At 37.8% G+C, this 25662-nt stretch overlaps 1 protein-coding gene across 1 annotated transcript in view; it reads left to right on the forward strand.

The window, feature by feature from the left end:
• Positions 1–25662, forward strand: part of FAM13A (family with sequence similarity 13 member A) — a gene marked incomplete at both ends in the record, with an annotated part of 327001 nt that overhangs the window by 40280 nt on the left and 261059 nt on the right. The window contains 1 exon segment of the mRNA XM_079717737.1: positions 19270–19447. Within this exon segment, the coding sequence (XP_079573863.1) occupies positions 19270–19447 (178 nt within the window).

The raw sequence follows: 25662 nt of genomic DNA on the forward strand, positions 1-25662 counted from the left end.
ATATGCTAAAGAATGAGTAAGTGAGAAGGCCATGTTGTATTCTATTGAAAAACAGGAATAAAATATGAAAGCAAAAATTGCAGAACTATTTGTCTGTTACGGTTTTCTTCTGTGCTGTTAAGTTTTTTTTATCAGTAAGTTACATTTTAAAGTAGTTGCTACAAAAGCAAGTTGAAGATTTACAATATTGTGTGCCTATTACAAAATATTTAATATTACAAAGAATCTTTGTTACTCTTAATATTATATCTTATAATTTATACTATTATAATTATATATTATTATAACTTATAATACTATAATCATATTATCTTATTGTACTACTACTACTTGTGAATACTTGTGAATTTTAAAAGTGTATCACATTTCCTAGAATAGCTTTCATTTGGTAATGAGAATGCACTCTTTTATTTTTTTTTGTTAATTTTTACATTATAGTAATGTGTTATAATTCAGGTTTTCTTTGTAAATTATCGTTCATGATATGTTTTCTTGGTGGCTAAAAAAGTTGATATGCATCAGAAAAAGCAAGGGGTATCATTCTAATAGAAGTAAGACTGCTTATTTAGTCAGCCTTGGGGGTTGTGTGATTGTGCACAAATAACAAACTCTGAATGGGGCAGAAAAACTAATTTTTGCTTTATTGGTAGTATTCTCTCATTCCTTGAAAACCTCTGAGGTTAGATCTGAGAAGTTCAATAAAGGAAGTACTAATGAAGTACTTACAAGTTAGGTAAGCTGCTAAGTAGAGGGAATAAAGTATGTCTTAGGTGCCAGACAGTATAGCCTTTATAAAATAAAATCCTCTCTTTAATAGTCCAGGTAGAAAATACACAAGTAGGGCTCCTGTGCTTCTGCTGGTTCACCCTGCACACAGTACTCTCACAGTAGAGGGTACCCACTGCAACTGGTCACTCCAAAGCCAGAGGTTGAAGGCTCTTTGCAGACTCACTAAGCAGATATTACACTTGGCCTGTTATAATATTCTCATCTCTTTTCTGTTAGACAATAATATATAATAAAATTTTTTGATACAGTTTCCCTAGTAAATACTACACTCTTTTTATATTTCAATCCTTATGACACCAGATTAAATAGTTTTTTTGATAGTCTGTCACAAATCAATGCCAGATTTCTTTTTTTTAAAAAATGTTGTGGGCCTTCAAATTATATCCTGTATAAAGAGCAAGCTATTTGTAATTGAATATAACTTAAAATTTTTCAGCTCAAGCTCATCTCTTCCATACTTTAGAGGATGGAATTCTGGAGCCCCAACTTAATATATTTTTAGACATTTAAGCTAAACCACAAGTGCCACCAAGCACAGCATGGCTGCCGCCTGTGAGCATACCCAAGCTCTAGATCACCCTTTGATCTTATAGATCAACAGTGACCCCCTGTGTGCATGGACATTTAGATTCTTTCCTTTTTATAAAAAATTATCACCTTTAGATAATTATCAACTTTAGACTTTGTCTAGTATCTAAAGCTCTGAGACTGTATATATTTTTAGTTAGCAAACCAATATATCTGCATACCACGTGTTATCAAAAAGTTCTTTATAAAGTTGATTTCTGCCAGAGCCTTTTGCTTCTGTCAGATGCCTGCTTTAGACAATTCATCTTTAAGAGAGAGACTCTAAAGGATCTTCAGTGATTATCCTTTTCTGTTGTCATGTTAAACCTATCTCTGATTGTACCAACTTGCCTTCCTTAATTTAGCTTTCCAGTATAATTGTCTCAGTGTGGCTATATTCCATGACTTCTGATATTTTATCCTTATCTTGGTGGGCCAGTAAAATATCTATTTTTTATTTTAATAATTTCAGATGTGTTTGGGGAATAAATATGAATGGCAAGCAATAAAATGATTTTAGGATAGGATTCATTTAATTTAGAATGAACTAGAAATCCCTTTACAGTATTTGAATGCTCTCTATTGAAAAATCTTCTATAATGTAAATACAAATATTTCTGCCTCATCATGGAATATTCTTGTTGTTGTTTGAGTTGGATCAATCCATCAATATTTATTTAATACCATCTACTTATACACTGGATGGTCCCAAGAAATAAAAGATTAAGCTTCTTGACTTCAAGGAGTGTGCTGTTTAATTGAGGAGGTAGAATGTATGTTGTACACCTTCTGTAGTCCTTCAGATGAGCAAGTGCATTCAGCTGGTGTTCACAAGGGGAGGAGGAAGCCAGTCTGGATTATGGTAATCAGAGAATGCTTGGTGAAAAAAGTAAAACTGGGGTATCTAAAATTAATCTCAATGGAGAGGAAATTCTTCTTGGTGAGGAAAGGGCATGGGTAAAGACACTGTCAGCGTAAGACAGGAATGTCTGACAGAGTTGTCCATAGATAAAGGAAATTTGCCAAATATATAATTTAAAAAGTAGGTTGAGACTAGGTGGTAGAGGGTCTTGAACGTTAGGCTAAAGGAACTAATATTTATCTGTAAGTAGTAAATACTTGAAGAAAGAAGTCATATGATGGAAACAGTATTTCAGGCTGTGCTGTGTAAGATGGTTGGGTGAGGAGAGGCTGGGTGCAGGGGGACTATCTAGAATACTGGCAGAAATCTTGGTCCTAACGACCTGTATCTGATAAGTAATAGGCAATGGAATATTTTTTTAAATCTGGGGTAAATATACATAATATAAAATTGATCATTTCAACTATTTTAAAGTGTACAACTCAGTGACGTTAAGTACATTCCCAATGTTGTACAGCTATCACCACTACCCATTACCAGAACTTTCTCATCATCCCAAACAGAAACTGGTAATGGAATTTTAAAGGAAGGTTACCAAATTAGAGAGAAAACATGAGCAGAAACATGATAGCTGATAATTAGAGGGTGAGCATAAGAAAGGAGTCAAAGATAACCCTAAGTGTTGAGTTTAGGTGACTTGAAAAACTGTGGGACGAGTAACGTGGTGGCCTGACTCTGGTGGCCATAACTTTGGTGAAGCCCACAGAAATGGGACCTGGGAAGGCCACAGCAGCAGAGGGCGTTTATTAAACTTTTGTGAATGGAAATAATTAAGTTAGGAAGGAAATTTCTGAGGCCAGGTTGACATAGCACTGGGGAGAGCTCCCTGCCAACTCCTGTGCTTTGACAAGGCTTGAAGCAACTAACGTTGTTTTGTCTTCAGTAATTCAAATCTTTTCTATCTGTACCTAGGGTGGGTCTTAACATTTTATTAAATGCTTCAGCCTGTTAGACTTGATCTTTTGTCCTGAAATGAAGAAGCCCAGTCTTCAACTTTCTAGGAACCTTCTGTGACTGACTAATGCTCCTTCTCTACCTTCAGGTGAATTTGGGACTTAGCCCAAAGGCTCAGATGCTATTACCTTCAGGTGAATTTGGGACTTAGCCCAAAGGCTCAGATGCTTGGTAGGATCTGATGATCTCTTTGTGGGGACTTTATTGTCTGTCTCCTATCTCAGAGGTCCAGCTGTTGTTCTTGAAGAAAGAGGAGAGATCCTGATGTGGCATCTTGGTAATTGGTCTATTAATAACAATAATGGAAGTCAAGAAGGGAAGATTATGGGGCCATGATGAGGAGCTCATTTTAAGTGAATAAAATGAACATCAGTGCTTGGGAGAGGGGTAGCAAGGCTGAAGATGTGAACTTTATAGTCATCTTTGTAGACTTCATCGTGTTCATACTTAGAATCCTGAGCATCACTTATGTGTGGACAACATTGTAGCTGTAAACTGATGAGAGCAAGGGGATTTTATATACCTTTCATCATGATTTAAGTACCTTTTCTGTGCCAAGATTTTGGCTAGAGGCTTTACATATGTGTGCCTTCCAAACTCCATTACAGCTACTCCTACAAATATTTCATAGGTAAGAAAAGTGAAGTTTGGGGAGGGTAAGTTACTTACCAAAGAGCAAGCAGCTAGAACGTGCAGAGCTAGGATCTGCCTCACTCCGAAGCCCAAGCTTTTTCCATCATACTCTGCCTATAAGTCAGCTCAGACTGCCATAAAAGAATACCACAGACTGGGAGACTTAACCAACAGAAATGTATTTTCTCACAGTTCTGGAGACTGGAAGTCCAACATCAAGGTGCTGGCCAGGGTAGTTCTTGGAGCTCTCCTGAGCTTGCAAGTGGTGCCTTCTCACTGTGGCCTCCCATGGCCTTTCCTGTGTGTGTGCTCTCCTGCCTCTTCCCCTTCTTGTAAGGACATCAGTTCTTTTGGATTAGAGCCTCAGCTGTATGACCTCACGCAACCTTAATTACCTTTGTAAAAGCCCCGCCTCTACATACAGTCACGTTCGGGGTTAGGGCTTCAGCCTGTGAATTTTGTAGGGATGAAATTCAGTCCATAACACTACTTTTAAAAACTTATGGGCCTCCCTGGTGGCGCAGTGGTTGGGAGTCCGCCTGCCGATGCAGGGGATGCGGGTTCGTGCCCCGGTCTGGGAGGATCCCATATGCCGCGGAGCGGCTGGGCCCGTGAGCCATGGCCGCTGGGCCTGCGCATCCGGAGCCTGTGCTCCACCGCAACGGGAGAGGCCACAACAGTGAGAGGCCCGCATGCCGCAAAAAAAAAAAATAAATAAAATAAAAAATAAAAACTTATCACAGTTTGGTATATGTACGATTAAAAATTAATTAGTAAAATGCCTACAGTGGATGCTAACTAGGTGGTCTCTGGAATAGAAATCATGACTACAGAATTGATGTTTTTTTCTTGGAAATCTTTAAAGATGACTAGCAGAGCTAGGAGTAAGGAATGAGTTTAAAACAAACGATAGGGGCTTCCCTGGTGGCGCAGTGGTTGAGAGTCCGCCTGCCGATGCAGGGGACATGGGTTCGTGCCCCGGTCCGGGAAGATCCCACATGCCACGGAGCGGCTGGGCCCGTGAGCCATGGCCGCTGAGCCTGCATGTCCGGAGCCTGTGCTCCACAACGGGAGAGGCCACAACAGTGAGAGGCCCGCATACCGCAAAAAACAAAAACAAAAACAAATGATAAGCTGTGGGAAAAAATGTTACTGGGCTGTGTTTTCATTTTTTGTATAGATAATTTTCTGTATTTTTGTTTGTATTTTAATATTGATTCTCTTTAAGAATTTATTCCTTTTAGTGATAATAGGTGCTAGTGACTCCTCACTGCATAATACCTAGAAGATATTTTATTTATATAACCTCTTTTGATCCCAGCATCAACTCTAATGAGGTACAGATAGGATAATCTTCATTTTGAAGAAAGAAATTACAGCATATGGCTTAGAGCCTAGGCTCTGGGTCCATTCTGACTAGTTACAAATCTGTTTGCCCACTGCCCGCTGCATTGGTATGGACAGGCTACTTAACTTTTCTGTGCCTTAGTATATTAGGTATCTATTGTTACATAACAGTTTTCTTAAAACTACTCTAAACATGTATTTTCTGTCATAGTTTCTGTGGGCTAGGAATTCAGGTGTGGTTTAGTTAGGCAGCACTGGTTCAGAGTCTGTCAGGGAGTTGCTTTCAAGAGTTGTCAAAGGGCTGCAATTATCTGAAGGCTTGACTGGGGCTGGGAGATCTGCTTCTAGGGTGGTTCATTCACATGGCTGGCAATTTAGAGCTGGCTCTTGGTGAGAAGCCTCAGTTCCTTTCTCTATGGGCCTCTCCTGATGGCTGCTTGAGTGTTCTCATAACATGTCTCTGGCTTCCCCCAGAGTGAGCACATCAAGAGAGATGGAGGCTATCTTTTCAATGACCTAGCCCCAGAAGTCAAATAGCATCATTTGTCCCACATTCTATTCATTAGGAGCGAGTCCTTAATCTGGCCCATATTCAAGAGGAGAGGAATTAGGCACCATCTTTTGAAGGATGAAGTGTCAGACTTTGTGGACATTGTGAAACCACCACACTTAGTTTCCCTGTTGTAGTAGTTTGTTCATAGTAGTGTTTACTTCCTGAGTTTGTTGTGGATACTGAGTTTATCCATTAAAGCACTTAAAACAGTGTCAGTCATATATGTTTAATAAATGTTAAGTTAGTGCTTCTCAACTGTGGAAGCCCAGAAGAATTATCTGGGAAGCTTTGAAAAGTCCCAGAGATCATTACATGCTACGCCAATTAAATCATCATCTCTAGAGATGAGACACAGGCATCCATAGTTCTAATGCAGTCTTCCTTCCCTGTGCTTATGTCCCAATTTATCCTCAACCCTTGCTTCCACCCCTTGGTTTCTTAGTTAAATGAAGACAAACCATTTAGTGTGATTTCCCTCAAGTTTTCCACTTTTAACCTTAAAATTGATTTCTTTATCCTTTCTGTATCCTAACTTCCCTGTCTCTTAAAAAAAAATTACAGAAGAATAAGTGCACCTACCTGCCTAATGATTAAGGAGGAGGAAGTAAAGGGACAAAATGAGTTCCAGTTTGGAGTGAAATGAAGATTTCAAAATTCTTGCCCAAGTTAATTGAAACTACTTGAACTTTTGATTGTTGGTTGAGCTGGTAAATCACACAATATGGACCATACCTTCCAGAAATTCATTTGGGAATGTTTTTGGAATGGCTACCAGTTATCAATTTTTATTTTAAACAATATTTTATATAATTTTAATGAAAGCATAAGCCTGCAAATATGGCCTGTTATATATAGTACAGGACTTTTTTTTTTTTTTTTCTTTTGCAGTATGCGGGCCTCTCACTGTTGTGGCCTCTCCCATTGCGGAGCACAGGCTCCGGACGCGCAGGCTCAGTGGCCATGGCTCACGGGCCCAGCCGCTCCGTGGCATGTGGGATCTTCCCGGACCGGGGCACGAACCCGTGTCCCCTGCATCGGCAGACGGACTCTCAACCACTGCGCCACCAGGGAAGCCCCAGGACTTTTTTTATATTAAATCAGTGATTGGAAATTTTTCAATTATTAAATTGAGGTGAAGACACTGTTTGGTATTTTATTGATCACATAGAAAAGTAGGATACTGTCCTGCCAACAGTGAGCTTACAGTTTTAGGAGGGAACTAGAACATGTACACAGAGAGCCAGGATACACAGAATAAAGTGGGGTTGACAGCGAGGAATCATTTCTAAGTCAGATGATAAGGAGGGTTTATGGAAGAAGGAATTAGTACTTGAACTGGGCTTTGGAGGGCTGGTAGAATTACCACAGATGGTGTTCATTTTAGGAAGAAAGGATTACAGGAGCAAAGGTGTTTGGAAAACAGAGGTACGTGATTTTAGCAGTGAGCATAGAGTGTGTGTTCAGGAAGGTGGGGGGAATGGGTGGTTAATATAATACAATTGGGTTTGGTGGTTTGTCAGTAACATTATTAATCAGATACTGAAGTGGCACATTGTTAAGTGGTTTTATTACTCAGTAAAATTCATCATCATTGCTTTTGACGTATTTTCCTTTATTTAAAGAAATATTTTTGTCAAACTAATACACACATACGGTTTTATTAAAAAATCAAATAAAATTGAAAGATTTTTATAGAAAACCCCTACACACCCTTTGGCAGCCCTTAATTTTCTTCCCCAGAGCAAATCAGTTTTCACTTACCTAGCTGTTCTTTTGGTATTTGCTTCCATTTGATAATATAATGTTTTATCTTGATCTCTCACTTTCAGACATTATCTCATTGCCTCCACTTACGAAATATGCGGAATTAGCTATTACATTGTTACTTACTCCAGTATCGTTCTATCATAATTTTAGCTGAATTCATAATTGATTTTTACCTTGTTAAGACTGTGAGGGTGTGTGCCTGTGTGAAGTGCATTGCCTGATGTTAATATTTGTCTTAGGTTTATAGAAAATTATGTGAATGAAAATCTGCAATTTTTTTCAAATTGCTCCAACAAATCCACCATTACCTATTTTTTTTCAACACATCAAATAATTTATCAATTCTTTATTTCTGGGGCGATTCCTCTTTGGCCCTTTTGCTTCTTCTTCCCCAGTAGTAGGTGTCACCCTGAGCCTCCCACACCAGTCTTCCTGGACCTGCTGTTCCCTGCAGTCCCTTCTCATCTATTGTGTTGGACACTCAGCAGATCCCTTCAACCTGGAAAATACTGTCTTTTGGCCTTGGAAATGTACCTGTCTTATCTTTTATTGTGCCTTTAGAGGTTTGATAATTTTCTTTTAATTCTGTTCTCTGTGAAATTTAGTCAACTTTATTTTCCAACCTTGTTTGTTTAAATTTTAGCTTTTCGATTTTAATAGCCAACATATTTATGCTCTGTTTCAAAGTACTCTGTTTTATAGCATTCTATTCTTATTCTTTCTGAGATACAAATAAGGCTTTTGGTGGTATGTGCTTGTTTGTTTTGGGTTTGGTTTTCTCCCCCTTATATTTCTTTTTGTATCTCTTTACTCAAACGTATGAGGATCTTTGGCTGCTGTGATTTAGGAATAACATTTTGTATGTGGGCCGGTGGGCTTGTCTACTGGTATACCTCACTTCAGGAAGATTAGATGGTGGGAATATAGAGAAATCTAGCTGTTTCATTGGGGACCCACAGATGTCAATGTGTGGACATATTTTTCTCTTCACCCATTGAGTTCCTCTAGAGCAGGAGTGGGAGGGAGGCGGGAAGTAAGCTAATGGACCCGTTAGCTCTTAGCACATTTTCACTAATCTTTACATTTTCAACTGTGTTCCTTGCTCCAGCCCTTAGCTATCTCAGATGTCCAAGAATACACTGACATTATGAAGAGCCTAAACTTCAGCACTCCTGCCTGCCGGCACGCTTGCCTGGGTGCTCGGGGTGGTGGAAGCTCCCTGGAGCCTGACGGGCTTTCAAACAGCCTGTCTGTTTTCAGTCACTTGCATTCACTTCCGAATGGCTTTGAAATCTCATCCCCTTATGTCTTCTCTGCTGTACTTTTTTGGCTTGCGGGCGCTTATTCTTTTTAAACATCATTTTACTGTCATTTTAGTGGGGTCTTGGGAAGAATATGTGATCAGTTCGTCTCTGTAAATGGACATTCTCCTTTGCCTCCCCCCAGCATCCTTGATTTTAAATGGGATAGAATTTTACAATAGCAGCTGTTCAAAAATATGTGAGAGTTAAGTACCTGTGAATTTTAGCTTATGAGCATTTGATAATTTAGACAGCATCTGTTTTTCTTAAGAAAACCACCCTAGTAATGCCATTTTAATCAGTACAGTGCCTAATTGTAAAGAACTCTAATTTCATACACTGACTTGCGCTTGGGCCTTGTGCTGGTTTTCTTCATTACATGAGGTATTCACCAGATAAGTTTGAGTTAAGGCTGTCTTTTATCTATTCTATTGATATATATCATAATGCCACTTGTACTGTTTGACGTTAGCTGAGTGGTTTTGCCTTGCAAATTTTAAAGTACTATGCAGATGTTGGCTAGTTATAATACTAGTTCTTAAGTCATTACTCCTTGGGTAGTGTGAGCTCCAGAGGAAGCGTATGAAATATCTCCTTCCCTAGGTTCATTCCTTCTTACTGAGTTCCTTTTCTTTCAAAATTATTCAACCCTCACAAATTTGTTTCTATGAAAAAGAGAATCATTATGTTAAACTCCAAGTTTAAGCCCTTTCCATTTTCAGTATATGCCTTTTACGTTTTCTATAAGCAAAGTCAAATATATAAATTATGCATTTTTTCTGGGTCAAGACCTAAACTCAGAGCAGAAAGCATTGCCATTTGCATATCTGTCCCAGCTGCCAGTCAGTCAGATGTGTGAACCCTCCACTGGAATAAATGAGAAATGTGGTGCCAGGAAACCCAGGCTTCCACACATGAGTTCATACATTTTGATAATATTCCAGTTTGGTTCTGCTTCCATCCAGATCCATGTGACAGGAAAAGCCTCATTCTTGTTTATAATCCCCTATAATCTCTAAGAGTGTAGATCCTGATAACTAGATGATCGTTTGTTTGCTGAGTACACATATAAATATTTTCCTCTTAATGACCTTTGACACTGTGGTGAAATGGTATTAGGTAGTGAGTGGGATTATGCAAATTTGGGAAGAGAGGTCATGACTGAGCAAAGTTATTCTGCATTAGAACAACTGGTCTTGAGGTACCTGTGTGAATATGTGTGTATGTAAACTTACTGAAATCTTCTATCTACCTTGTCTTTTCAACTGTGTTCTCTTTATCCTTGATTGTTGGCTTATACCTTAAATTCTTGTCATTTTAGTGAGTTATTAAGAGGAAAAGTAGATAAACTCATTTTTTTTGGTACATGGTAAATGACTGATATGTATTATTATTGAGGTGATTGTTTAAAAATATTATATGTGGATGGGTACATGTTTCTGGAAGTACATTTCACTTTTTACTATATATACTTTTTTTTTTTAAACACATGAAAATCTATTCAACATCATTAGTCATTAGGTAAGTACAAGTTAAAACCACCATGCGCTACCACTTACACATTATCAGAATGACTAAAGTTAAGACTGACCATACAACTGTTGGTGATGATATAAAGGAATTAGAGCTCTCACACACTGCTAGTATGAATGTAAAAATGGTACAGCACTTTGGAAAACAGTTTGACCATTTCGTTTCTTTTTTTAAAATGTGTCTACTTTTTAAAATTGAGGTACCTTTGATTCACGAAATTATATTAGTTTCATGTGTACCACATAGTGATTCCAAATTTTTATAGATTATACTCCAAGTTATTATAAAATATTGGCTATATTCCCTGTGCTGTGCAATATATCCTTGTAGCTTATTTATTTTATTTTATTTTTATTGGAGTATAGCTGCTTTACACTGCTGTGTCACTTTCTGCTGTACAGCGAAATGACTCATACATATACATATATCCCTTCTTTTTGGGATTTCCTTCCCACTTAGTAGATAAACTCATCTTTAACTGAAAGTTCTCATCTAACTTTTTCCTACACTGGATTTTAGAGCCAACAGAATTTCCTTATTTATTGAGATACAATTTACACACCATAAGGTTGACCCTTTTAAAGTGTACAATTCAGTGGTTTTTGTGTATTCATAGAGGGCAGTCATCACTACTGTCTGGTTTTAGAACAGTCTTATCGCTCTGAAAAGAAACTCCAAGGCCATTAGTAGGCACTCCCCATTCCTTCCCCACTTCCCCCCTCCACTGCTACCAGCCCTAGAGAAACACTAATCTACTTTCCACCTATATAGATTTCCTATCATGGCCATTTCTTATCAATGGAATCACACAATATGTGGTCTTTTGTGACTGTCTGCTTTCACTTAGCATAAATTTCAAGGTTCATCCATGCTGGAACATACATCAGTACTTCACTCCCTTTATGGCTGGGTAATAGTCTACTGTATGACTATACTACATCGTATTTATCCACTCATCCATTGATGGACATTTGGGTTGTTTTCACCTGTTGGCTAATAGGAATAATGCTGCTATGAACATTTATGTACAAGCTCTTGTGTGGACATATGTATTAATTTCTCTTGGGTATCTACTTAGGAGTGGAATTGCTGAGTCAAATGGTGACTTTAACATTTTAAAGAACAGTTTTCCAAAGTAGTTGTACTATTTTATGTTTTCATCAACAATGAATGGAAGTTTTAATTTCTCTACATTGTTGATAGTACCTGTTATTGTCTGTGTTTTTTTTATTTTCATTATCCTCATAGTACAGACAGTAAAGCATGAAGATTATGGGCTTGAAGAGGAAAAAGAGAGACCCAGCAGCTCCAAGTCCAAGAAGATAATGTCTGTTGGGGATTTTTGGAACAAACTATTGCAAGCCGAGTGAAATCCTCAGTAAATTCTGCATTTTTCATGAATGCTTTTGTGAGGAGGTCTTGTTTAGATTGAGCTGGAAGAGGGAAAGAGAGAACAGCCAACAAATGAGTTATTTAAAAAAAGTAAAACAACTTGTATCAGTAGAATCAACTCATATAAAATATTGACAATTTGTGTAAAGAATATCAGTTTGAAGGGATGCCAAGTGATGAGCTTGCTAGACACCTGCATCTCTACCTGAACTGAGTTAAGCTATGTCCTGAACCCCTGCTTTGCTGAGCCCATGGACATAGTCAAGTTTTACACTGAGTCCATAAATAATTTGAAGACTTAAGGGGAAGGAGAAGACATCCAGAACAGTCTTAAATAACTCTGGGCTTGATGGTTTGGTGTCCTGTGACTTAAACCAATCCAGTCCATTTACAGCTGAGCACAAGTGTCAGCTGGATCAGTAGTGGAGGGTGGATAGAATAGTAGTGGTATGATTTGCACTGAAACTACATATTTACTGTACTTTGCTTGCTTAATATAGCACTAGATTTATGGAGAAAGCAAGTTTTATTGGCTGGGATATTGCCAATACTGTTGAAGATTAGCATCATTGTGGGAGGCTCTCCCTCCTATATGCTGTGACGGTTTTTCCCATGCTCCTGTGTACAGACATTCCCACATTATAAACAGGTTCTTCAGCTGTTACATGCTTGTGTCTAACATTTAGCCTAGATGTGAGCTCTTAGTTTTGATATTTAGATAGAATATTTTACATGCTTGTTTTATATATATATATATAGATAGATATTTTTTTTTTTTTTTTTTTTTTTTTTTTTGCGGTACGCAGGCCTCTCACTGCTGTGGCCTCTCCCATTGCGGAGCACAGGCTCTGGATGCGCAGGCCCAGCGGACGTGGCTCACGGGCCCAGCCGCTTCGCGGCATGTGGGATCTTCCCGGACCGGGGCACAAACCCGTGTCCCCTGCATCGGCAGGCAGACTCTCAACCACTGCGCCACCAGGGAAGCCCGCTTGTTATATTTTTAATCTATGTCTTCATCCCCACTGACAGGCATTCAGCCCTCAGTGGATGCCCACAGAAAAGATATGCTGATCTACTACTTAGGTCTCATGGAGAGTTAGTTTTTGGCTGTAGGACTGAAATGTGAAGTATCACCTAACTCTTTGTTCTGTGCCCTTTGCCTTTGCTTTAACATGTGGGTTCCTTCTGGGAGTGGGAGTGTCAGTGTAGATACCAGCTAATTTGGCAATAAACACACCTCTGCATCTTGCAGAAGCTAATCAGAATGATAAGATTTGTAGTTTCATTAATAGCATCTAAGAATAGGCTGTAATTTATTAATTTTTATTAGTCACTTCATCATCCTGCCCTTTGAGAAATTTGCGTGAGGCTTCTGAGAAAGTTGTCACGGGCAAGGGTTGCAAGAGAGCTGTAAAAATATAACCTCTCCTTTTACGTGGAAAAATACCAATTCCATTAATCGTAAGATATCATTATGTATATAGACTTCTCGTCACTCTAAAGAAGCAATTCCACCCCTGAGGAATGAAATGCGGGGGTAAGATTCAGGCTAATCCAGGGTAGCTGGCGTTTTATGATTATTTTTCCCATTCTTCTGTGAATGCGTATTTAGAAAGAAATATAGTTCATGTTTCGTTTATTCTTACATGTTGTATGAAACATTTTGTGACCTGACACTCTTGTAGGCTTTTATTAATATGCTGTTCCCCACATACTCCCCAGGACCTAAGAAGCTATAATTGATTGTAAATGAATGAAGATTCCGACCCCCGACTACTCACCAATTTTGCTTGTTTATTTGTTGACTCAAGAAACATTTCTTAAATATTTACACGTCTGAGACAGTGTGCTAGGGGCTGTGTAATAACGATGCTAGTAACGGCAAGCTTTGTTGGAGTGCACCGATCAGGTCATGTGCTCTTGAGGTCAGACTGCCGGGATCTGAGTTGCAGCTCAGTTACGTGGTAGCTGTGTGAACATGGAAGAGTTAATTAATCTCTCCCTTTCAGTCTAGTCGTCTCTAGCTGGGGGTGCCTAAGATTCCTATTGCTGCTGTGACAGATTACCAGAAATGTAGTGGCTTAAAACATCACACATTTACCGTCTCCTTGTTCTGTGGGAAGTGTGTGAGCTCAGCTGGTTTCTCTCCCCAGGTCTCACAAGGTCAAAACCGACGTGTCAGTCAGCCTGAGTTCTTGCTGCTTCCAGGCTCATTCGGGTTTGGGGGAGTTTTCAGTTCCGTGTGGTTGTGAGGCCGCGGCCCCTGTTTCCCTGCTGGCTTCTCCGCTTTTGGAGGCTGTCCATATTCTCAGGCTTGTGACCTTCCTCCGTCTTCAGGGTCAGCAGCAGCTCACTATTCTATCTGATAGATTAGCAAGTTTTCAGAAATCCTTGTGTGAGACTTAACGAGGAAATAAAAAGCTACTTCAGTGAATCTGGCGCCATGAAGCTAAATATTTTGGTTCTTTTAATGGCTGACCTTCTCACGGCCCTGAGATATATCGTAGTAGAGATTAGCATTTTGCCATTTGTTGTTTTTTTTCTCCTTGAGGCTAAGATTGTATGTACAGTATACAGTATAACTTCGTGGCCACTGAAAAGTCAAAGCACATGACAAGCACTAGGATAAATGTCCAGATTAGAGTTAGGTGCCATCCTGTGATGTAGGTCCAGCATTGTTGATTAGGATCCTAATCTCTTTTTAATGAGAGCACATACTTGTCACATGGTTCAGCGTTTGCTACCTAATCTGGAGCAAAAGTTCTTACGGTACAGTCTTCTTCAACTGCTGAGTAGTTTACCTGTATACCACACGTACTGTGTGCTAGTTTTTTGTTTGCAGTTTAGCTTAAAAAATGGGTCAGATTCAGCCAACAATGAAAATCTTTTAAGAAACATGAATAATTTGAAGTGGCACTTTTCACTAATGGAAAAAAAAGTTAGTTCTTGTCCTAGGAAAAGATTGATGTTAAGGAAAATGGTGACTGTTTCAATTATTAACCATTATTCCATCTGCAAAGTTTTCTTAAGCCTTTTGGATTAATAAATTATAATATATTATATATATATATATAAAATAAATTATACACATCCTAATTTTTATTCCAATTTAATTCTAGAAGTAACCTCAAGTTTAAAACAGTTAAAATATTCTAATACATCCACAGAGGCACACTTCACTCCTTCTGAGGCCTTTCTGTGGAATTTTATTGCTGAGTATCCTTCCTCTCTGACCACCAAAGGATTTCTTATCATTTAAATACTCCCTGTAGTATAATTCCTATGTAACACCCTGACCCAGCTAGTTCTGTAAATGGACTAAATTAGTCCACATTTCTTTTAGATATATTTGATATATAGATGTCTCTTTATTCCTATAGTATTAGGTCTTACTGGGTGTCTTAAAATTGTGCCTTAAATGTGTATCGATCTATTAAAACTACTTCTTGATCACTTTTTATATGCCAGGCATTGAGGGGCTTTAAAAGATGTTTAAAACTCAATCTCCAACTCTGAAAGAGCTTACATTTGCCAGTTTGTGGATTTTTTTTTTCTTTACTTTAACTTCCTCCAAACATCAAATGCATTGTCAACTAGGCCTTCCTGACAATCTTATTTATAACTACAGTCACCACGCCTCACCCTGGCCAGTACTCCCAGTTTCTTCTAGCCCTATTACTATATTTACTTTTTAATGTCTCATCCACGAGAATGTAAGTTCCATCAAGGCAGGGATTTCTGTTTTGTTTACTGATGTATCCCAAATGCTTAGAATTGTGCCTGACATAGAGTAGTTACTCAATAGCTACTTGTTGAATGATTGAATAAGTATTCCATACACATATTTTTCATGTGTAAAACAAACAGGACACATTGAAACTCTATCCAGAATCTGCCCACGTCTCACCATCTTACCACTGGCAACCTGGTCCAGGCCAACTGGCCTTTCTCCTCTGGGAGTGTCACAGTGGTCCTCTAAGCAGAGTCTCCCAGCGTTCAGCTATGCCTCCCACAGTTGGGATTCAGTACAGCAGCCAGAGTGGTCCTTTCAAGTCTCCCCACAGCTCAAAACCCTGACATAGGGGGAGAAAAAAACCCCATGACTTATAAGACTGTAATGATCTGCCCTGTCCACCCACTGCCCTCGCTGTCCCCTGATTTCATGTCCTGCCACTCTCCCGCCTTCCACCCCTTGGCCCCAGCCCCAGGACCCACTTAGGGCCCTAACACTTGTGTGTCCACTGCTTAGAATGCACTTTGGTCTTTCCTTCAGCTCTGCTCGGTTGTCACCACAGCTGAGAGGCCTTCTCGACTTTGATAAGGTAAACACAATCACTACCTCCTTAAGAGGCCTTCCCTGCCATCCCTCACTCCTGCATCGCTCTGCTTTAGTCCCCCCGACACTGCTTTATGTTTCTTCATAGCACTTCATAGCATAAATCAAAAAAATTTATTTGATTTTTGTCTGTCTCCCCCCAAGTAGAATATGCTTCATAAAAGCATGATGTTTCTTTTGTTCAGTGCTATATTCCTGGTGTTAGAGACAGTCAGACACGCAGACAGCATGTGATCAACATCACACACAGTGTGCCATAAGTATACGTTAGGAATCAATGTACCCAAGATAGAAGCATGGCTAACGCTTGTTTATGATGTGAGACGTTGAGGGAGACATTGTCATAACCAATATAAATGCAAGAACATGAATGAATATGGCACTTCTTATTATATTTAGGTACCAGCGAATCAGAAAGTAATGCAAGCAATAATAATTATTATGAATTTTGCTTCTGGAAAACATCAGAAGGCATCTCCTTAGGCACATTCACACCCACACTCCCCCACTGAGTGCTACGCTGGGCATTCTTCCACAGTCCCCCTCTAAACGTGTGGAGCAGTTATTAATCTTACGTATAGGAAATCTCGTCTGTGGGGTTGCTGTAGTCAGACAGTAATGGTGATATTTACCCCATATTTCTGGAAACGCAGTGCACATGGCAGATTCTCAGTATTACGGTAGTACGTAATTAATCAGTATGGAAAGAGGAGAGTAGAAATGTCACGCTAATAAAGTAAGGTCTTGACAGCACTGTCGATGTATTTGAACAAATTCAGGAGGTAAATTATGAATATTTAAGGTCCAAACGTGATGTGCTGCTGTCAGAGCCGCCCAAGTAGAAGACACACGTGTCCTCACCCAGCGAGTGAACCAGTGAATTTGTCTTCCGTCAGAGGCAGCAGAAATGCTCTTGGGTAGAAGGAGATAGATCTGTGTTTTCCCTCATATTTATTTTTGCTTTTGGAAAACATATTTAGTGATTCTTTCATTCATGCCGTAAAGGATTTCATGGTATTTTGTTAAGTTGGAGATTCTCTGAATAGATGTCTCCCTTCCCATTTTTTGTCAGTTTTATTTCCTGGGAAATTATTCATTGTATTTCAGAATATTAGAAGTATGATCAAAGTACTGCTTCTTTTTCAAAGATGTCATAAATTCCTAACTATGTTGAATATATTTTTTTGATCTGGTGTCTTCACACATTGCCTGCCGTAGGATCTGAGGTTTCATTTCAGAGCCAGAAAGAAGGGCAGGGGTGCATTGTCAAGGCTGTTGGAAAGCTGTTGCTCGTACCCTGAAATGCTGGGAATTAATCCACAATTTTAGAATGAGAGCACACACCCATGAAAACATCCAGACTCACTTTGGATGAGTCACCATAAAAAAAAAATAGGAGTACATTTTCTCTTAGTTCATATTTATGTGATATAAAGGCATGAGAAATGGGTAGTCTTCAATTCATTTTTAATCATTCCAAACTTAATTATTTCCATTTCTTATGTATTCCTGGTAGGCAAGATCATAGTCCAGTGGAAAATAATGCCATCATATGCAACATACCACATGGCTTTATGGATTATCAAAGTATTTGGATATGATATCTTTTTTAAATGTAACAAGTTAATATGAAAAACTTCTAGAATCAAGAAATCTCTTTTGCCCTAAACATTATAGTTTATTGAATCACATTGTTTGTGATCAGCAAGAAATAATTATCCTAATCATAAATAGAATGTTCTCCAGTATGATTCTACCAAAGATTGAAATCTACACATTTTTGGCATTGCTATTTTTGACAGCATCACTTATTCTAATATTCATAAAGGTTAGGTTTGGATTAGGGTTCATATTAAAAGACATTTCACTAAAACCTCAGTGTGCTCATAAAACCAAATTAATGAAGGTAAAGCAAAAAGTGATTTTGTTTATGTAACAAATACTTAACATAGCACTTAGTATGTGTCAACCACTCTGTTTTAAGTACTCTACAACTGTCAACTCATTTAATCCTCATCACAACCCTACTGGATAGTTACTATTACCACTTACAAATAAGGAAACAGTTTAGTGAAGAGTCTGAGGTCACACAGGTAGTAGGTGGCTAAAGCAGGATCCTAACCCAGAAAGTGGCTCCCAAGCCTGCATTCTTATCCTGTGCTCTACAGACACTCAGTAGCAGTCTGTGACTTTCTGTGTGTTTTCTGTGTTTTCATTTCCTGTGATGGCACATTACCTATGTATCTTGTAATGCTGACTAATCAGTGTTAACAATCAGTCCTCTTCCTTTGCATCTTATTTGCCTCACTTTTCTGTTTCTTATACTCTTGACTGGCTAAAGCAGCTGGCCTATCTAAATTAAAGAATCCATTGTGTGTTAAATATAACTGGATTAAATTTTTATTCTCTTACACATCCGTCTAAAGAATGGATTGTCATTATTCCCCTTAAGTATTCGCTGTAAAAGATTTGTATTTTCCTCTGATAGAAAGTAGTATACAAAATTACTTAAGGTAGCAACTTCACTGTATTTAAATATTGACAAAACAAACAAATCTTTGAGAACTGAGAACTTTTTACATGTCTGCCTGTGAATTTTGGCACATCGTTGGATATTTTTGGCTTTATACAAGATTATTAGGCTTTTGTATGAGGCACGTATCAAATTCTAAACTATATGATGTGGGCGATTAAAAAGCTGTGTAAAAATTAAAAGTTTCCTTCAGTTTTCTCTGTGCACAGTTTCCTGATTACTAAGTTTGGTATCACTCATGGTAATCCTGGAAGGTCTCTTGTATCAAATTTTATTCAACCAGGAGATTCTTGTTTTTAACAGACTTGAAGACAGAAGTCAAATGGAAGATTCCACTATGAATAAAAACCCAACCATTATCTTTATATGTGTCATGAAAACACAAAATTGAAATAGTAACCTATTTTATGCACTGAATAAAAAGCTTGTGGTTTTAAGGATGTCTTGAATAAGTTAGTTATTCTTTAAAGTCAAATGCTTGAGGATCAAAGAAAAGGCAAAAATGCCTCTTTATAATGCTGTATCTCAGTCCCTGGGAATGATTTTTTGAATTAAGTGTTATAATGTATTGTACCTGTGTATCTTTGTTATTGTTACTGTAAAATATGCCTGAGAACATTTTTTGTTCTTTTTTCTTTCCAGATGACAGAAATGATGCTCAGGAGAGTAGCTTAAGAGCCTTAATAAAAGAGCTGCCAGACACCCACTACTGCCTCCTCAAGTACCTTTGCCAATTCTTGACAAAAGTAGCCAAGCACCATGTGCAGAACCGCATGAATGTTCACAATCTCGCCACTGTATTTGGGCCAAATTGCTTTCAGTAAGTTATTGAAGTTTTGCTGTTAATATCATCACATATCGCCTTTTCCTTTAAAACTGCCTGAAATCACTGCAATGTAGAAACATACTTCAGACTAAAAAGTCAACCAATTTATGTTGGAGAAGTTCCATTTTTGGTATTGGGCATTTTAGCCTTTTTTTCATCCCAATTTTGAAGAAGGAAGCTATGCCTTTTTATGAAACTGTAATTTGTAATGTTTCAAACAACCTTATTTAAAATTCTGGAAATGAGTTTTACTTTCATTAAAATGGACATTTAAAAAAATCTAATCTTAAACATTGATTAGAAAAAAGGGAAGGAGTTTGATATAGTAATTTTTTTAATAGTGATAAAGTTCAAATCATTGCTAATAGATGGAAAATAACAAGCAGAATATGTCAGTGAGAGAAAAATGTAACCTCAGCTACATTTATTTATTTTCTAGGAATAGACCAGAAATAAACTAGTCTCCTTGGTAGGTGCTATATTGGTAAAACTTTATATTTTCCCTGTTATTCCTTAAAGCTCCTTAATCATTGATGCATGAACTATGATCTTGTAAACCAGAGACTTTGCTTTTAACTCCCCTATTAATACCTCTGATATCAGACATGTTCCTTCTACTTATAAGGAGAGAGAAAGAAAGACCACTCACACTTTAAAGCTCTCAGAAGTTCTCAGCAAGTTTTCTTTGTGTTTTTTTTAAAATAGTATATCTGCTTATCCACTCCATTTATCTACAGACTCATTCAGCTGCCCGGAACTAGTAATATTACAGTTGTCAGAATGACTCTAAATATAAACTCTGGCTTAGACCATAGTGGCTGTGGAGAGAAATTCTACCTTGAATAACTAATCCCCCTTGTAACCTTAGAGATTTACATTTTAAATAATGGCATAAGATATGTTAGGGTCCTGTGAGTAGCTATCTCAGACATGGGTTCCAGTAACATCTTATTCAGGAGCCCTGTGATAGTAAAAAGACTGTATTTGTTCTTTTTACACTTATCTGCAGAGTAAACCTTGGGTGACCTACGTGTAAGAAATAAAGGTAAGTAGAAAACTGTTCAGTAATTTTGAAACCCTAGATTCTAGAAGAGGTGAAAATGAATTTGTAAATAGAATGCTTATCTAATGACATACGGATCATACTTCATTGCTGACTTGTTGGATTGGGCTTGATCTGGAATTTCTGGTAACCTGCTTCAATTAGTCAGTCATAATATCCAGTAAGAAATGAGTTATATGGTCTTTTAATCAGTATAGCTTTTCAGATTTTTTATTATGTAAAATAAACATAATATAAAGTTTACCATTTTTACCATTTTGAGTATGCAGTTCAATTGCATTAAGTACATTCACATTGGTGTGATCTACTAATTGATGTGTATTCCTAAACTTTTGGATTTTGAAGTCACTATTAGGTACTTTTCTCACTGAAATAGAGTATAATAGTTATGGCAGGTAGTGTTTATTAAGAACTTACTAAGTACTGTACTCATTTATCTGATTGAGTCCAAAGAGGGAGAGATGGTTTATTTTGAACTTGAAGTTCGCCAATTTAGGACAAGAAAATAGTTACTTCAGTTCCTGTGATCACAGTTAGGTCAGTGACCACAGTTAGTCCATAACTGTTATAAAAATCATCAGTAGAAAGCCTGCCATTTAAGGACAGGTCTCTCACCATGAACCACTGAAAGGCAAATGAAATACTTTTCAATAACTTAGGTGAATACAATGTATACATTGTATGGTCAGTAGAGGGGGATTTTTTTCTGAAAAGGGGAAATCCTCATGAAATGTTATTTTTTTAAAAGCTATAAATTTTAGATACAGAATGATAGTGTTATGAAATATACAATAATATATATATATAAAAACTGGAAGGAATATACCAAAAATATATGATTGGTATTCTGGATGCTGGGCTTCTTGGTGACTCTTAATTACCAGGTTTTCAACATGTACTTCCAGTTATGGGTTATTAAACTTAGATGATTGGGTAATATTATCACTGTAAAATATTCAAACAATGTAGAGGTATATAGAATAAAAATGTCATCCATTAGTTCCTCCCATTCCAACCTCTTCTCTTTAGAGGTAAAATCAGTAAAATACATACAGGTAGATACGTATCCTTCTTTTTTGGGGGGTGGGCACGCTGTGCAGCATGAGGGATCTTAGTTCCCCCATGAGGGATGGAACCCGTGCCCCCTGCAGTAGAAGCACCTAGTCCTAACCACTGCACCACCAGGGAAGTGTCCCCTGCTTCTTCTTTTTGAACATAGCCATAAATCTTTTTTTTTTTGGCCATGCTGCGTGGCATGCGGGATCTTAGTTCCCTAACCAGGGTTTGAACCTGCCCTCTGCAGTGGAAGGGCGGAGTCCTAACCACTGGACTGAGGGAGAAGTCCCATAAATCTATTTTTAAATATAAATGGGATTAAGATGCATATATTGTGAAGCTTGATTGTTTTTATGGTAACACTAGAACTTTTAATGACAAAATATTTATATACCTTGTAGAAGTTCTTTAGGTCTCTTGTCCATTATAAAGATTACAAACATTTTCTCCCATTCTGTTGTTTGCCTTTTAGCTTTATTTATGGTACTTTATAAATTGTTTTGATTTTAATTTACTTAATGTGTCAACTCTTCCTCTTTTTATCAGAATTTAGGTCTTAATATTTCTAAATAATACTAATAATGTCTTGCTTAATACTAATAATATCATAAAGGTATTACAAAACATTTTTCTTTTGTCATATTTATAGGCTTTTATGATTAGGTTTTTACTTTATCTAGAATTTATTTTTTAATTAACTAGTTTATTTATCTATTTTTGGCTGCGTTGGGTCTTTGTTGCTGCGTGCGGGCTTTCTCTAGTTGCAGCGAGCGGGGGCTACTCTTCCTTGTGGTGTGTGGGCTTCTCACTGCTGTGCCTTCTCTTGTTGCAGAGCACGGGCTCTAGGCACATGAGCTTCAGTACTTGTGGCACGTGGGCTCAGTAGTTGTGACTCGCGGGCTCTAGAGCACAGGCTCAGTAGTTGTGGTGCACCGGCGTAGTTGCTCCACGGCATGTGGGATCTTCCCGGACCAGGGCTCAGACCCGTGTCCCCTGCATTGGCAGGCGGATTCTCAACCACTGCACCACCAGGGAGGTCCTAGAATTTATTTTTGTATCTATCACATATGGATCCAGTTTGATTTTTCTTCAAGTAGATAGCTAATTGTTACCAAATCATTCATTGAGCAGTACATCTCTTTGCTAATTTACAATGCCAACTCAGTCACATATTAACTTCCTACACATACATGAGTTTGTTTCTGGTGTTTGTATGGCTTCTTCCTCTTTTCCATATTTCTATTACATTTACCCTTTCAGAGGAATTTTAGAGTCTCCATGGTAAGTGGTATCTCATTGTGGTTTTGATTTGCATCTCCCTGATAACTAATGACATTGAATATCTTTTCATGTGCTTATTGGCCATTTGTGTATCTTTGGAAAAATGTCCATTCAGGTCATCTGCCCATTTTTAGTTGGATTTTTTGTCTTTATTATTGAATTGTAAGAGTCTTTTCTATATTTTGGATATAAGTCCCTTATCAGATGCAGGATTTGCATATATTTTCTCCTATTCTATGAGTTGCCTTTTCATTTTCTTTATTGTGTCCTTTCAAACACAAAATTTTTAATTTTGATAAAGTCCAATATATCTAGTTTTTCTTTTGTCACTTATGCTTTTGGTGTTGTATCTAAGACAATTTTGCCTAACCCATGAAGACTTTTTTAAGAGCTTTATTGTTTTAACTCTTACACTTAAGTCTATGGAGTTAATTTGAAGTTAATTTTTGTGTGATGTAAGGAAAGAGTGCAGCTCCATTCCTTTGGGTGCAGTTGTCCTATTGCCATTTGTTGAAAAGACTGTTTTTCTCCATTGAATTGTCTTGGCACTCTTGTCAGAAATTGGTTAACCATATGGTTAGCGTTTATTTATGGACTTTCAGTTTTATTCCATTGATCTATTATATATCTATCCTTATGCGGTTACCACACTGTATTGATTCCTATGGCTTCTTAGTAAGTTTTGAAATCAGGAAATGTCCATCTTCCAACTTTGTTCTTCTTTTTCAAGATTGCCTCTTGCATTTCCATATAAATCTTTGGATCATATTGTAAATTTCTGCAAAAAAAAAGCCAGCTGGTATTTTGATAGGAATTCTCTTGAATATGTAGGTCAATTTTGGGAGTATTGCCAGCTTAACAATATTGAATCTTCTAATCTATGAACATGGGATGTCTTTCTACGTACTTATGTCTTCTTTAATTTCTTTTGACAATGTTTTATTGTTTCCTGAGCACAAATTTCATACTCTTTTGTCAAATCTATTCTTAAATGTGTATTCTTTTAGATGCTATTCTAAATATGTTTTCTTAATTTTATTTTCAGATTGTTCATGGCTAGTGCTAACATAGTTTTAATTTGCATTTATTTTATTATAAATGAAGTGGAACATCTTATATTTAAGGGCTATTTGTGTATCTTTCTCTCGATGTGTTTGTTCGTGTTTTTGCCCATTTTCCTATTAGGTCCTCAGGGTTTTTTTTTGTTTTTTTTTCCCCTCTTGTTGGATATTTATTTATTTTGCTCTCTTTTTTCCCCTAGTAAACACATTTAAAACTCTGATTTTCTCTCAGTCTCATTTTGTCAAATCACATTCAATATTATTGTATCTCTTCTTGTCATAGTTTGGATTGTCCAAGTTCTAAGCCCTGAGACTGAGGTTTCAAGCAGGAGTTTTATTGGGTAGTGCTCTTTGGAACCATACCTGTAAGGAATAGAGGGAAGAAGGATTAGGCAGAAGTTGAACTGCTATACAGTGGTAACAAAGGCCTCACTCAGTCCCAGCATTACTTAGAAGCTGGGATGGCTTTTCAGAGATACCCTAAATTGAGTCAAGGAAGTTGGCCCATTTACCCCATCTCCATCAGTCACTGGAAGTGAGCTGTGCCCAGGGAGGTGGTGTAATCTTAGGGGAGGGACTTGGCTATGAGCCATAGGTAGGCGACACTCTCGGCACCTGGGGTAATGAATATTTCTAGTGTGAAGGGGCATGTGAGGCCCACAAAGTCCACTATATTTGTATAATAATGTTATAATAATGTTTTTATAATATACTATGGTACAGTAATACATATTTTTCTATGAAAAATTCAGCAAACTTTGGACTGTAAATTGTATATGGTTTTTCTAGGGAGATCCCTAATATTCTAGTTTCTAAGACAAGTACAAGTCCTCCTAAAGAATGTTATTCTTAGAGATTAGAAGCAATTGCTTTCCTAAGTTTTGATAATTATTAAAATGGGTACTGGATTTTCAGTGGTTTGGATAGCATGACATAATAAAAGAATGTTATTCTAGTCCTTGTTCTCTCATTTGATAGGTGCGACCTTCTGTGTTATTTATTTTTCTGTTAAGTTTTCTGTAAAATGGGACCTATAGAGTTTGCTTTGAAGCTTAAGTGAGACTATAAGAGAAAGCCCTGGTGCATAGTAGACAGTTGGTAAAGTGGTGTTGAAATGTGTGTACATTTAACTGAACACATTTACAATTGCATTAAGGGAAAGATCAGGTTTTATACATTTTGCCCATCATACCGCTTAATGAAGTGAGCTCCTTAGAAATGTGAGATGAGAGACATGACTTTTTTTTTTTTTACCTCAGTTGTCTTAGTTTTCACTTTCTTCTTACATATATTATGATCATACAGTATTGAGTATGCCTTTTAATATTTAAAGAAGATATTTTTTCTTGTCCAGTAAAACTTCTAAATACAAACCAACTTCTTCAAATTATCAGACACACATCTTGTGACCTCCCCATATTGTCTTGGCACTGTCCACCTCCCAGACGAATCTGCCACCAGGGATTGACTGTTCAGCTGCCTTGGGAATGCTGGATCCTTCTCCTTGGCTGCTGCCTTGCAGCTGGGCCAACCAGCCGCCTGCCCAGAGCTTCCCCCATCACTTTTGGACTCTGGACTAGGATCTGAATTCCTGATGGGCTGCCAGAGGGGCTGGATAAGGTAGCCTGAAAGTCTAGAACAGTTAAGTCCTTCTGAGTGAACCATAGCAATGCAGAACAGGAGTTGGGAGGAAACCAGCTAGATCCCTTCTTTCACCCTCCCATGGAATACTGCATGCCATGGCTTCT

This window comes from Hyperoodon ampullatus, assembly GCF_949752795.1.
Source record: "Hyperoodon ampullatus genome assembly, chromosome: 1".
In the NCBI taxonomy this organism is placed as follows: Eukaryota; Metazoa; Chordata; class Mammalia; order Artiodactyla; family Ziphiidae; genus Hyperoodon; species Hyperoodon ampullatus.